Genomic DNA, 14,251 nt, shown 5'->3' with positions numbered 1-14,251 from the left:
CAGCTGACAATCGACCCACCGACATGCAAGAACAACTTCAAGTTAGAAATGGGTGTGGTGACATGGCTGCTATTTTTTCTGACTCCACTACTAATCTATGGACTCCACGTACTCTAATGATTGTGTCAATATTCTGACGTGAAAACTTGACTGTTAATATTAAAACATATCTTGGCATTACAGACAGACAAATCTATTTTATGTAAATATGAGTATTCAATGGGTAGTATATCAGCAAACAAAGAAATAGTAGCTACATCATTCACTTCGTCGAGTGCATTTAACTAATTACTTTATTCCACGCAACTACTTCAAACACTTTTCACTGTCCATATCTTCGTTCCAGTCGACTTGCCTGGAAAATGTGTTAGTAAAATGCTAAAATAACATAATTTACCCTTCTCACTACTTTTTTATACAAGTTTTTATTAAATTCTTTAAAGAAATAATAAAAATAATAGAAAATGTTACCTACGTACGTAGAATTAGTTCATATTTTATTTCAGTTGTAAAATTTTAATAAGCTACCAGCGCCAACGCGAAGTAAAATACATTAATAAATGTTAAAAATAAGAGTACCGTACTAAAGTAACAATTACTATACTTTAAAAAAAGTTACCGTTACAAGCTATCTTCTTACAAGAATAGATGCTAGCGCTCAAGCTATCCTTCACAGTGATTTCGTGCCGTATTTTACAATTTGAAACGTGAAGGAATCTTGCATTATGCAAGAGATTTAAGTGCATTTGCAGTCACATTTTATCTCCAGTGAACAATCATTTAAATTTTTACGTAATACGTTTAAATATCCTTTTTTATGTTAAAAAATATCTTTAAAAAATCGTAGCTTATAAGTAGAAAGTGTATTGTTGACAAACATTTGTAATTTAATAAATATTCATACTTAAGTTATGTATTGCGTCGGGATGCAGCAGCCAGGATGCAGAAAGACCGAATTACTTATATATACGTATTAAATGAAAACAGAATATTACATGTTTTGGATTAAATCTAACCTAAATTAAAACTAACTATCCTAAGTGACTTGCTGGGGCAATGTTAGCGCCCAGCGTGAATTCCCACGTTCGCGACTATGAGGTGGCAACGTAGGTGCGTAGTCAGCGTTCCCACGGCACGGCGGCGGTGCAGAATCGGATTTCTTCCTGATAAATTTAGTTAAGGCGAATACCTATTGTTGGTTAAGGCCAATATATAACACTTATATCAAACTATCCTCTTGTGTACTTATTTAATAATGACTTTGCCTAACAGTAATATCCAAAAATTAAACTATATGTATAATATTTAAACAATAAAATTCCAACAGCATAACTATTTATTTAAAAGATCTGTCAGTTTCAAATATCCATAACTAGAAAGATCATCTATTATGCCCTTTATTCTTGTTTTATATTGATTAACAGCTTCAGATTTCTCCACCTCCGTGGTAGGTATGTGCTTGCTTCTAACATGGCCTTCTTCTTGTAGACCCGATGACAACCAGATAGCTGTATTAGCTACTATGAAGCAAGCAGGACCAACTATACTCAAGTCATACTGCAAATCTTCTTTTCCATAAATTTTATTTGCATCTAATTGAGCGTGGCAAAACATTTCACTAAATGTTTCATAGTATATGTCTATTAGTTTTCTGTAATATTCCAGCCTGAAGTTTGTATCAACACTAGTTATTATGAGATATAGTACATCAAAGGCGGGAGTACTCATTCGAGTTGTTTGGTAGTCTATAAGACAAGCTGCAATTGGTGTGTTATCCTGGAAGAGAAAAAAATATATTTATAAAAAAATAAAGTTACAATAAAGGCAAAAAAATAGTTTTATTTACATACAAAGGGTGTTTCATTAAGTGTTTCATCACCTTTTTGTTCAAAACATGAAAATCATTATCATACATTATTAATATGTAGATTTACTAGTAACGCCTTAGTCCTTAGGCATTGGAGATTGGCCTTAAGTAAAACACTTTTTTATATCGAGTTATTTACAAATGCTGGCAGTGACCCACTTATCAGGTGGGTGGTATGGTCATTTACTTAATAAAGCTTATAAAAAGTTACATGAAAGGTATGTGATTTATATTTATTTATTTATACTTTACCTTGTATTTAAACATTATATTTTCTTTCCATATGTCTCCGTGACATAGACAAACATTTCTTACTCTAAATATTGCAGACTCAAGAAAATACACACAGTTGTTTTTCATACATTCCAATAATGGCACATAAATAGAATTTTCAAATTTGATCGATGCTTTCATCAATCGATCAGTGTATATAGTAATAACTCTATTGTTTGTTTTATTTGTAAGAGGAACACATACATCATTGCCTTTCTCATACATAGCACTGTCTTTTTCTTTAAGAATGAATGACAGTGCATGGAATTTCGCTAAAGACTTCAAAGCAATAACAACATGATCTAAATCCAGGAATAACCTTTCAGTAAATGGTGAATACCCATTGGCACACATATTCTCCATGGCTATAACCTCTTCACAATATTCCTTACTAACAAAATAGCACCTGGGCCTGTCAAAATGACATTTTGGAGGCAATAATTCCTGTATTTTATCATACTTCTCGAGTAATTCGGAGTAAACAAATATTTCTCTAGCAAAGAATAAGGTCACGGCACCACTAACTCTGTATCTTTCATCAGTGGGTGCTAGCTTTAATACCAAGTGTAAGGTTAGGTCCTTCCCGTCCCTCTTTCCTTTTAAAATCACCGGGATAAGAACACCGAAGTAGTTTTGTGCAATACTATCGAATGTTTGTCGTATATGACTCCATTCTGTTAGTTCACACGCCGACGCCACTTTACACAACACTTCGTAAACATAACTCTCAGATATGTTGGACATTTTTAATGAGACTACGAAGACATTATTGAAATAAACATGTTTACTTTTATCATTTTATCAAAAACAAAACAAACAGCCATGCCAACCATTGCCAAATTGCCAATATTGACAGTGACATTAGAATTTTATGACAAGTAATGACAATATCTTATCAGTGGGGTGCGTTCAATGTGTACGCTACAATGCTCACGGAACAATTTCTTGGTTTTCTTAATTTCTTTCATGATATGGTATTTGACTATAGTGAAAATATCAATCAAACTGTTGTTAGCTTAAAAGTATAGTACATTACAATACGAGAACGAAAATTTTTTTTCTGACAAGTGTGAGTTTGCAGGCCGAGCCGCAGGCGAGGACTGCAATCACACGAGTCAGAAAAACATTTTTCGTCCGCGTGTTGTATAAAATTTTATATTACGGGGTCGGAAATGGGGGTTTTGCGCACGCGAAGCGTGCAAAGTCGATTGACAGACAGATGAATATTTGCTTTGATAACGTGCTGAAAACAACAACATATTTAATGTTTTGTAGCAGGTACTTATAGGTTTAATTTTTTGAAATAAGTACCTACTCATTGGCTTTATTGTTTTGTTTCTTTGGACTATACTCATTTCATCCTCTTTACTCAATACTCCCGTTAAATAAAAATCATGGAAATATTATATAATATTTAATTACGTGTCTTAAGATAATTGGCAAAACACTTTCTCATAGTTAGCTCAATCTTTAGATAACGTAGAAGCATTTTAATATAACTTTATTAGTTCATAGTCATGAAGATCTTGCATAGCGTCAGCTAATATTTGTTTCAAATGTTGCAAATTTTCCTCCTTTTCTTCTTCGTTTTTCCATATTTTTGTACTTTTAATCACTGACTCTGGTTCAAAACCTAACCACAATGAAAACCCCATAAAAATGCGAATGATACACAGGGGTGCTACGATTTGTAGATCGGATACAAAATCTTCTTCTGTGTAAATCTTTTCTAGTTGAATATTGTGATTAAATAAAGTATTTTTCAAACAGGCATAGTATTTAGTACGAAACTCTTCATAATGTTGCTGTCTCAAGTACGAATTAGTGCTGTTTAAAATAAAAAACAAGAAGTCGTGAGCTGGACTCATGACGCGGCAACATTGGAAATCCAATATGCAGGCTTTTATCGGCTTGTTGTTCTGAAAATAAGTACTTGTTAAATAACAATATTTCTTATAATAATTATGACCTTAACCTTCTTATTCTGCGCCCATTCTCCTTAAAGCAGTAGTAGCTTGTGGGTACAATTTATGTTTACGTTACATCCTTATCATTATACTTACTAATATTATAAATCCGAAGGTAACTCTGTCTGTCTGTCTGTCTGTCTGGTTGTCTCTTCTTCACGCCTAAACCACTGAACCGATTTTAATGAAATTTTGTACAAAGATAGTCTGAGACCCGAGCAAGGACATAGGATAGTTTATATCCCGGAAATCCCACGGGAACTATATGGCGATCTAAGATCGATTAATCGGAGAATCGATCTTTTGGACCCAAAACATCGATTATTTTAATCGATATTAGTAAGGATTGAATCGTTAACTATGCATTTGATCAAGTGATAATCTTTAGCAAAGTTGAGGGTAGGAATTTACAGTTTTATGAATGTTAGTATGTTATATTATTTTCTTTTAAACGCGGGCGAAGTTGCGGGCAAAAAGTAGTATCTAGATAAAGCCTCACCTCCAAATAATTTTACCTCTTGTATTTGCTACCAGCAGTCATCTATATTCAGAGTTCGACAACGCTTGGTGAGGCATAAGATATTACCTCAGATTTATGAACCAACTTCATGTTTTATGTAGGAAATATATTTTAAAATATAAATAATATGTTATAAATATTGTCATAGTAAGTTGATACTGTACTGAAGACACCCGAATATCTATCAGAAGTAGGTACATTACTTTTTGCTTTACAAACACAGTTTAACTAATACTTATATTTTCTTACCTCGTATTTGTACAAGATATTTTCTTTCCAGTAGTCACCATGACCATAGACCAGGCATTTTACCTTGTAATTGGTATCCAACACGACATTTTTATAATTTTCCAATGTTGCTTTCATGAAATTCTCATATTTTGAACCTTTGAATAACTCTAAATGTGTCTGAAAACTTTTCTTTAAAACAAAATTTAATTCGACAGGATACGTGTCTGTGTATACCCGCAAAACATATGCATCAAGAGCTACTTGATCGTTCTTAATGATCATTGAAAGTGCATGAAATTGAGCGAGACTTTTCAAAGATACAATAACATGATCAAAATCTAAAAATCTCTCCTCATATTTTTGAAAACCTTCATACGTCATGTCTTTTAGCACTAAGGCTTGGTCGTTTATTGTCACATCTGCATAGTAGCACTCAGGAATTAATTCATCCACTTCCACATTTGATATTACCTTCCACATAGGTACCAGGGTTTCATAGACATAGGCTTCTGCATCCCAAAAATAATGACTAAACGCTCTCACAGCTTCTACTGTAGTCGGCACCTTGACAAATACATGTTGCGTACGTTCTTTATCACCAGACACCCCAATCACAGTCACTGGTATGAGGAAACCAGCATAATTTTCAATTGTGTCACTTAATTCTCCGAGCTCGTAGCGCCAGTTCTTCATACAGCACTTAGTAGCGACATGACTGAGTATATTTTGAAGACGATCTTCGGTTACAGACATATTGAATAACTTTAAAATAACGTGTAGTCTTATCTGGTGCACGATTATTAATGAATGCATGCCATTTTAAGTAAGATATATCTTATTCGCGTCATTCACAAAGACAATATTTAATTAGTGTATTTTGCAATTCAATGCAGATTGCAACGTTTCAAGGAAAACGAGAAATATTTACGTTTATTTTGTTTTGATTTCTTTTATTACTTTAACACTGGTAAGTGGATTGGCTGCTTACAAACAATTGTATAAAAATGTTTTTTATAATATTTGTCCTACGAAAAGTAGAACCAGTATTACCGCTACAACTATTTCTAGAACGACGCAGTTTTTGCGCTTCGGTGCAAGAGCAAGGATGACAGCTGGCTTATATAATTATAACGCGATCATATTAATATAGCAGTGATATCCTAAGTAGTTAAGAAACACGGGCTCTCGATCGAGGGGTCCGAGGTTCAAATCCCAGGCAGAGGCACCTCTGATTTTTTCAAAGTTATGTGCGTAGTTTAAATCAATTATCACTTGCTAAACGGCAAAGGAAAACATCGTGAAGAAACCTGCATACCTGAGAGATTTATAAAGAATAAAAATCTCAAAGGTATGTGAAGTCTACCAATACGCACATGGCCAGCGCGGTGGACTATGGCCTAATCTTTCTCATTATGAGAGGAGACCCGTGCCCAGCAGTGGGATAGTAATGGGTTGTTGATGTGATGTGATCATATTAAGCCTCTGGAGTGGCAACCCACTTGTGATCGGCCTCAGGTAGAACTGTTCTATATTTACTTGGTTACAGGTGTGACACCTGAGGTGTTCATGGACATCAGTGATCACCATCAGTAGACTGCATGCTCGTTTGCTACTTTATTTCTTTGTTTAGAAGTAAATCCAAACATTCGTAAATGTTATTTATTATTAATGTAAACATAGAATCGCAAAATAACATGGCGCTAAAATATGATAAGTACCCACTGTTATGCCAACAGCTGCTTTTTATAAGAGTCGTAACATTTCTTTCAAACTTGTTTGTATATACGTTTATTGTATAATATCATACGTAACCTACGTTTGTTATAGCAATACCTATATATGATACACAAATATTAGAATAAAACATACAATAGCAATTAGATAAAACAATGTAAAACCCTGATTTGCAGCTTTTACAGGCACCGCTAACGCGAACAATTCAACTGTTTGTTCAGCTACATAATCCAGTTAATCCCAAGGGAAAATGCCTTTGCTGCCGGATTTGAAAAATCTATTTTCACAAGAAATCCCTCCGCGCAATGGACTTGACACGAAGCGAATATCCTCTAATTTTTGATGTTCGTTTATTTAGCTCTCAACGCTCATCGCATTACCTTATTTTCGTCTCACTTTATATTTTTAACGATGAATATTTCTGGGTTTCAAAAGGTACTAAAACTTAGCTTTGAGGGGAGCATAAACTAAAGGATTTATCTATGTACCTATAGGCGTAGAAGAATCGTAATACGTAATATCGGTAGGTATACCTAATCATTTCCCTGTAGTTCCGGGACCAGAATAGGGCTACGGTATCCCCTGCCTGTCGTAAGAGGCGACTAAAAGGGGCTTCCGGGGTAGTGGGCGGCAAGATTGGGAGCTCGAACCACCCGGCCAGCGACCCCGGTAAGAACGGCGGCATGTGTGGCCGCATGCCGTTGTACACACCAGAGGATGTGGCGAGCTTATGCCCACCTGGGAGGGGCAATCGCGCTTAGAGAACTCCGGTTGCGTTCCCTGGAGATCCCGGAGTCTTCAACGCAGCGCCGAGGATGGCCACCGGGGGGGTTTTAGTGCGGTAAGAATCCCACGTAACCCCGTGTCGCTCCCACGGCATAGGGTACCTTTTGAAGGTTTCCCCCTCGTAAACAAAAAAAAAAAAGGTATACCTAATCAAAATATAAGTTAAGTTACAGTATCTTCTACATTTTACATACGCTTCAGAACATTATAAATCATTTTCCTACATGTAAGTTTTCTTTTGTTGTTGCATTTTATTTTAAAGGAACAAGGAACAAAGTTGTAACGTCCCATGCTTATTTTAGGTTTTTTAACTTACGTTACTTTCGCCTAATTATTGTTGACTTGACCTACTACTTTCAATAGTTTAAAAACGAATAGACGGAATACAAAGCGATATGTGATAGAAATAAGCTATAATAAGTGCGAAAATTCCTAATTTCAATGACTCTGTTCTTTCCCGTCATCGTTATAAGCGAAATTTCATTGTGAATTTCCCAAATGGAAAATAAAATGTGCAAATTGTAATGGGAAGCGGAGCCCCAACGGAGGCTACAAATTGGATGATTGTTTTGGTAAACTTTTTACCTGACAGCGGAGGGTAATGCTTGTTAGCGTATGTATGTATCTGTGTCTCATTCTTTGGCACATCCTACAACACAAAACGGCTTGATGGATTTTAACAAATACAAGGTGTATATGTTAGATTCTTAGGTGGTAGAACCCTTTGTGGTTCGACTCCGGCGGCACCACCGCCACACCTATTTCTGCCTAATAACAGCAGTGTTAGGCGCCGCTGTGTTCCGGTTTGAAGGGTGTGGTAATGGAGACAGACTTTTTCGAGGCGTTCCAGCTTAGTCCTCAGGAGTATCAGCGCATCTGTGGCCGACCTCAGGTAGGAATATCTAATCCTATCTGCGGTTGATTACAAATGTCCATGGGCGGCAGTAGCCACTTACCATCAGGTGGACTGCATGCTCGTCTGCTACTTCTATATTATAAAAAAATATGTATTCGATTAATTTGTATATAGGCTATATTTTTAAAGAATGTTTTTTTATATATTTAACACACTTTAGAGTATCTACGTTTACCTACGTAGAGCTGACGAACTTTTATATTATACTAGCTGCCATATAAATAAAAAAATGTTAAGGGTAAACAACCCTTATCACTTACGGGTATGAAAAATAGATAGTAGCCGATTCTCAGACAAACTGAATATGCATATAAAATTCGGTGAAAATCGATAAAGCCGTTTCGGAGGACTACGATAACTAACATTGTGTAACACGAGAATTTTATATATAAGATTATATGATTTATAAAAAGGAAACTTATTAAATTTTAATTTACCAGTTTACTTTTTAAGTATCAGTAACGTAACATTGTTATTAATAGAAAACATTTTATCTGATAACTACCATAGTTCATAATCTCGCTTATCAGACAAATAATAATACCTTTATTTGTATGTCATGACCGGGAAACACAGATATAATTCAGCCCTAGATTTATTAAGTAGGTTTTTAACTAAATAACAATCACTTACCTTGAGGACTGCAACACCATTCCGCGACTGCCTCAAAACAAGGCTTTTCACACAGTCAGCCTCTTCTTTCTTCTAAACTACACTACACAACACGACACGACACGACACAAGCCGACACGACACGACACGACACGACACGACACGACACGACACGACACGACACTACACCACACCATACCACACTACACAACACTACACGACACGACACAAGACGACACGACACGACACCACACTACACCACACCATACCACACTACACAACACTACACTACACTACACAATCACTTGCAGGCTTCGTTTAGGTACCTATTGGGCCCCGTATAACAACAGACATTGAACGTGCCAGACACGGATCGTCACAGACAAAAGTATATTTTTCCATACAATATTTTACAGGCTGTCCATGTCTACGTGGCTGTGTAAATAACACATTGTATAGGAAAATACGTTTTGTCTGCTCCAACACGTATCTGACACGCTCTTTGTAAGATGAAATCACGTTAATAACCGCGCGTTTTACTACCCGACGGCGATGGTAGCACGAGATACAGACGTGACCACGGTGGTCACAACGGCGCGGAAACACCACCACGCACAGAATTTGTGGGTGGTGAAATTGCGCCCCAATTAGCGTTTCAGACAAGATGGCCGACTGTAGTATTTTATACTTTTATTTAATTGAAAATATAATAAATCTTAAAGTTTGCTTTTAAACTGAGTCATTTTTGGGGATCCTTATAATATATTGTGTTTTTTTTTTTTTAAATCATTTATTCTTTGATTTTTTAATACTGTCATCCTGCCAATTATGTAGGTAGAAATATAATATTACGTCACAGAAATGGCGCTTAAACCATAGACTTATATATAATATGGCTTACACTTTCAAACAAACATGGCAACCCGAATACCCGCAAACAGCCACGAGCCGTCTCAAGTCTCGAATAAATTACAAATCTGTGCTAATCTGCTAATCCGCTAAAGTTCACAACTCTTGATTATTCCCAAGCCACACCTTTTTTCTTACAGGGTTGCTACTTAACAAAAATACACCCGTATTTTGTCTGTTTTTCTTTCTTTTCTCCTCGTAAAATGTAATGAAAATAAATGTATGTAAAATTACGGAAATGTAAGTAATAAAAGTAAAGTTTTCAGCATAAGTGAATTGTAAAAATATACAAAACAAGATAAATATATTGTAGTATTACATATTTTAATAGCTTTACCTAAACTGTTATTACATAGTCGTTTCGATCTATTACTAATTTTTAACCGACTAGAAAAGAGAAGGTTTTGTATTTCACTGCTATGTAAGTATGTAAGTTTGTATGCAAGAGATTTTCTAAATACTAATCCAATTTAGATTGAGTTTTGGTTAATAACCTGGATATTTCACTAAGAAACGTTGTCAACCAATTATTGTCCCGATACTGAGCACTGGTCTCCTCTCAATGTACGAGGATTTTAGGCCATAGTCCACCGCGCTAAGTGCGAATTGGAGGATAAACAATAACAATAATAAGTACTTATAGTAATTCTAAGAATGCTCTGAACAACCGGTATAATATTCGAACTAAGCAACGAAATAAGAAAAATAACAATGATCTTATTATTTCAACCTCAGTACAATTGCTTATATTAACATAATTATATGCTAATGCTACGCTCTTTCACTTCGCAGAAAATCCCTTTAAGGGCTTTGTTCAAACAATAAACAATTGACAGACGATACCTTTGCTACTGTAGCTACACAATATTACAAATTTAATATTCATCGTCTTATTACTCTCATTTTTTAATATACAAATGGGTAATTAGGTAATCATTACTGGCAAGTAAAAAGAATTTAGGCTAGGTCCACCGGTCCACCGCTAGGCGTTCGCCAAGTGCGAATTTGTAGACTGTACGCACGTTAACAGGCCCCAGATTTAGAGGTCTAGAGTCCTTGGGGCAACAAAGAAGTGGAGGCCCCCTGGCCCCATATTATTTTCCGAATAAAATGAACAATTTTTTCAGTTGAGTTTTTCAATAAATATTTTATTGTAAAACGCAGGTACATTCTTCTAGTATTCAAGTTTGTACAAAGTACTGTAAAAAATATCAAAGGAAGATATTTTATTAACTAGTGTTTACTAGTCGGAATTTAAAAAAAATCCGGGCGTCTCTATTGTGGGGGCCCCTCTTTCGTGGAGGCCCCGGGGCTGCCGCCCCGGTTGCTCTCCCTTAAATCCGGCCCTGCACGATGAAGAATAATTTTTAGGTTTTTAGATTTCCTTATTTGGTAAATTTGTAAGTTTAACACTTATAGAAGTACATGCAGTGTGAAAATTTAAACCGTCTTCCTATTACGACGAAAATACCGATATTTTGCAAGTTTTTTTTTATATTAAAGTATTTGTCGTTATGCAAAAATACAAATGTCTGTATATTACAGTTAAAGTAATAAAACCTTGGGACAGGCGGACAAACAGCGAAGGCTTAGTAACAGGGATGCGTGTCCTTTAAGTACGACGCCCTGAAAAACCACAGATGCTTTTTTAGACAAATAAATCTCTTATAATTAATACGTGACATACGGAGGTGTTTATCATTGAGGTCCTACAGCGCCCGCGGCTCTCGTTACTATAATCTGTGAATTATTTATGTGTGAATGTAACAAGATTTACTGAGGTCGCTAGGGTCGCGGCATACCGGAACCACAACCGAAAAGGTTTGCTACATTTTGTGTATAAATAATGGAGATAAAAATATTTAATTGTATTCTTTTATTTCACTTTTTGGAGGACATTAAAATATTAGATCTTCAGTTTCTAAATTCACTAGTAATAAAGATGGATAGAATACCTCTATGGTTCTACTCGCGAGTCAAACTACTAAAACCCCGAAAACTCAGGAGTGGTCAAAATCATATGAACCCATTATGTAGTGTCCGAATATTATTATTAAAGGTGGTTCAACTCCGGCAGCACCACCGCCACACCTAATTCTGCCTCATAACAGCAGTGTTAAGTGCTGCTGTGTTCTGGTTTGAAAAGTGTGGTAAAGGAGACATACTTTTCCGAGGTGTCCCTGCTTAGTTCTCAGGGGTAGCGGCGTATCCGTGGCCGACCTCAGGTAGGAATATTTAATCTTATCTGGGGTTGATTACAAATGTCCATGAGCGGCAGTAGCCACTTACAATCATGTGGATTGCATGCTGCGTCTGCTCCTATATTATAAAAAAATATCGAAGATACAGGTTAGTATGTAAGAATCGACTAAAGTTTAAAGCCGACCGTTGGTCTGACGAGGTTAAACTTTTATCACCATTCTTGCAAACCTAGACGGAAAAACATATTTCGGAAAAACAAAAATAATAACATTCACGAAACACAAATAAATACTACAGTACTGTTGACAGCCCTAGCAGATTATTTAATAAAAATAATCACATCACAACGTTTCGACGGCTGTGAGAAAACACATATAATATGATAAAGGGCTTACCTGGTTTTTTTTGTTCCACGATATTTGATATAAAGAATTTAGGTTACAAACGAGTATTTGAGGTCAGTACTCAGTAGATTGAAAAATATAATAAAGTAGTACCTATACGGTAATACAAAAGTAAAAGAATCCCAAGTAGGCACACAACTTTGATTTTTCAAAGTTATGCGCGTATTACAAATCAGTTATGACTTGCTTTAATGGTGAAGGAAAATGTCGTGAGCAAACCTGCATACCTAAGAGATCTTAAAAAAATCTCATAGTTATGTGAAGTCTACCTATACATTGGAAACGGTAGACTCCATAGTCTTAGGCCCTCTTAATCCTACTCAATCGGAAAGGAGACGCATGCCCAGCAGTGGGACTATAATGGGTTGACGACAATTAATAGGAACCTACGAAAACTAGAATCCACAAAAAAAGATCCACCCTTTAAATGTCCAGCCAACCAAGCAAGCGGAAAATACCCCATCTTAAAATTATACGAAGTCTAGACTTCGTGAGACACGTATTACTGCCACTTAATTATACTTAACAGTCTTAATTGTACACCTCCTTCAATTAAGGCAGCGTAACTTTAGAACTTTGACAATGTTGTAGAGGAACTTCCAGTTTTACGTGGCAAAGTTGTTGGAGACTAATGAGGGGAGCTTGTCCTGCACAGATGCACGGATAAACTTCCAAAAGTAATGGCTGAGCTAAACTTACAAAGACGCTTGGTTAGGTTTTGTTTTTGTCTAGAACTATTCTTTTAACGGTTTTAGTATAGCAAGACAGATGCACATCATCATGGGCGCTATACACATAAAAATGACGTCATAAATAACTAGACCCATAGTACCTTAATTCATTATCTGTGTCTGGCCGGTGTCGAACCCGAAACCTCCGTATACGAGTTCCGTGGTGACCTTTGTGTTAGCATAGCGCAAATTAGCAATTCCCATAAATCGAAAATAAATTTTGGAATCATAGCCCAGCCAAAGCCATACCTCTGTACCATTTCCTATTTTTGTGATATAAAAAGAAAAACATTACATTAACAAACCAGAGATTAGTAAAGATACTTCGCCGCCTTTAAATTGATTGAAGCCACAAACGGCTTATTAGTAAGTTCTTTTTTTTAATTCTTGACAAATAAAAACATTTTTAGATAAAAATTACGAATAAATAACTAATACTGCGTAATTTACACAATAAATAAATAATTATTTCAAATATTTTAGGGACATTTTAGCACGAAGACGTAGCAAAACTTTTTTACGCAACTATTTCAATTCTCAAAACTGGGTACATTTTCTTGTTAGGAGTGAGTAATCTTTACTAATCTATGTAACAAACATTGATTATTTATTGAAATTGAATTAAAACTTATATTATAATAAAAAAGATTAACTTCAATAAATATAATATATTACTTCGTCTTATACCTAAACAATGATGATATAGCAGTCTTCGGTCTTGGATCATATAAATTAATTTATATTTAAATTAATTAAGTATTTTGTACAAGGGATACACCGAAAATCGTATATCATCAAAACAAAATTCGGAACAAACTTTGTTTCATCTATGTTACAAATTGCGGAGAAATTTGAACTTTATTTGCTCACATTTATCTAGGGAATATAATTTTACCACGCTTAATTAGCAAACAAAAGTTCATAAGTTTGACAGGCTCGTGGGTGAATTTAGTTACGTAGCGAAAGTTCCGAGATAATAATGGCTTGTCCTGCAACTACTGCATTGCACAGAAGTCAGAAATACAAATGGTGGAAGAAAGAGCCGCTCCAGTTAGTTCATTTATCTGCCTGTACTGATAATGTAAAATTTTAATAATGA

The 14,251-nt window shown here is 35.5% G+C and overlaps 1 protein-coding gene across 1 annotated transcript; it reads right to left on the bottom strand.

Annotated features, from left to right (window-relative positions):
• Nucleotides 1-1,318: 1,318 nt before the first annotated feature.
• Nucleotides 1,319-5,733, bottom strand: LOC140745635 (uncharacterized). Its single transcript, XM_073077570.1, has 4 exons — nt 4,877-5,733; nt 3,634-4,059; nt 2,120-2,935; nt 1,319-1,776 (listed from the first exon to the last, which is right to left on the bottom strand). The coding sequence occupies exons 1-4, from the start codon at nt 5,669-5,671 to the stop codon at nt 1,333-1,335; spliced, it is 2,481 nt and encodes an 826-aa protein (XP_072933671.1). The 5' UTR covers nt 5,672-5,733; the 3' UTR covers nt 1,319-1,332.
• Between the last annotated feature and the right edge of the window lie 8,518 nt (nt 5,734-14,251).

The sequence above is a fragment of the Epargyreus clarus genome, unplaced genomic scaffold, assembly GCF_041222505.1.
Source record: "Epargyreus clarus isolate Ecla_fem2 unplaced genomic scaffold, WU_Ecla_fem_2.2 ptg000010l, whole genome shotgun sequence".
In the NCBI taxonomy this organism is placed as follows: domain Eukaryota; kingdom Metazoa; phylum Arthropoda; class Insecta; order Lepidoptera; family Hesperiidae; genus Epargyreus; species Epargyreus clarus.
Note: the sequence above shows the minus strand (reverse complement) of the source record. Positions and strands in the feature narration are given on the sequence as shown.

Bases quoted from the DNA above. Each gene is read 5' to 3' on its own strand.
- LOC140745635 (XM_073077570.1), bottom strand. From the start codon at position 5,671: ATGCATTCATTAATAATCGTGCACCAGATAAGACTACACGTTATTTTA. The intron at 4,060-4,876 runs GTAAGAAAATAT...ACTTATTTTCAG, and splicing joins ATATCTTGTACAAATACGAG to AACAACAAGCCGATAAAAGC. The intron at 2,936-3,633 runs TAAAATGCTTCT...TTTTGATAAAAT, and splicing joins ATGAACTAATAAAGTTATAT to GATAAAAGTAAACATGTTTA.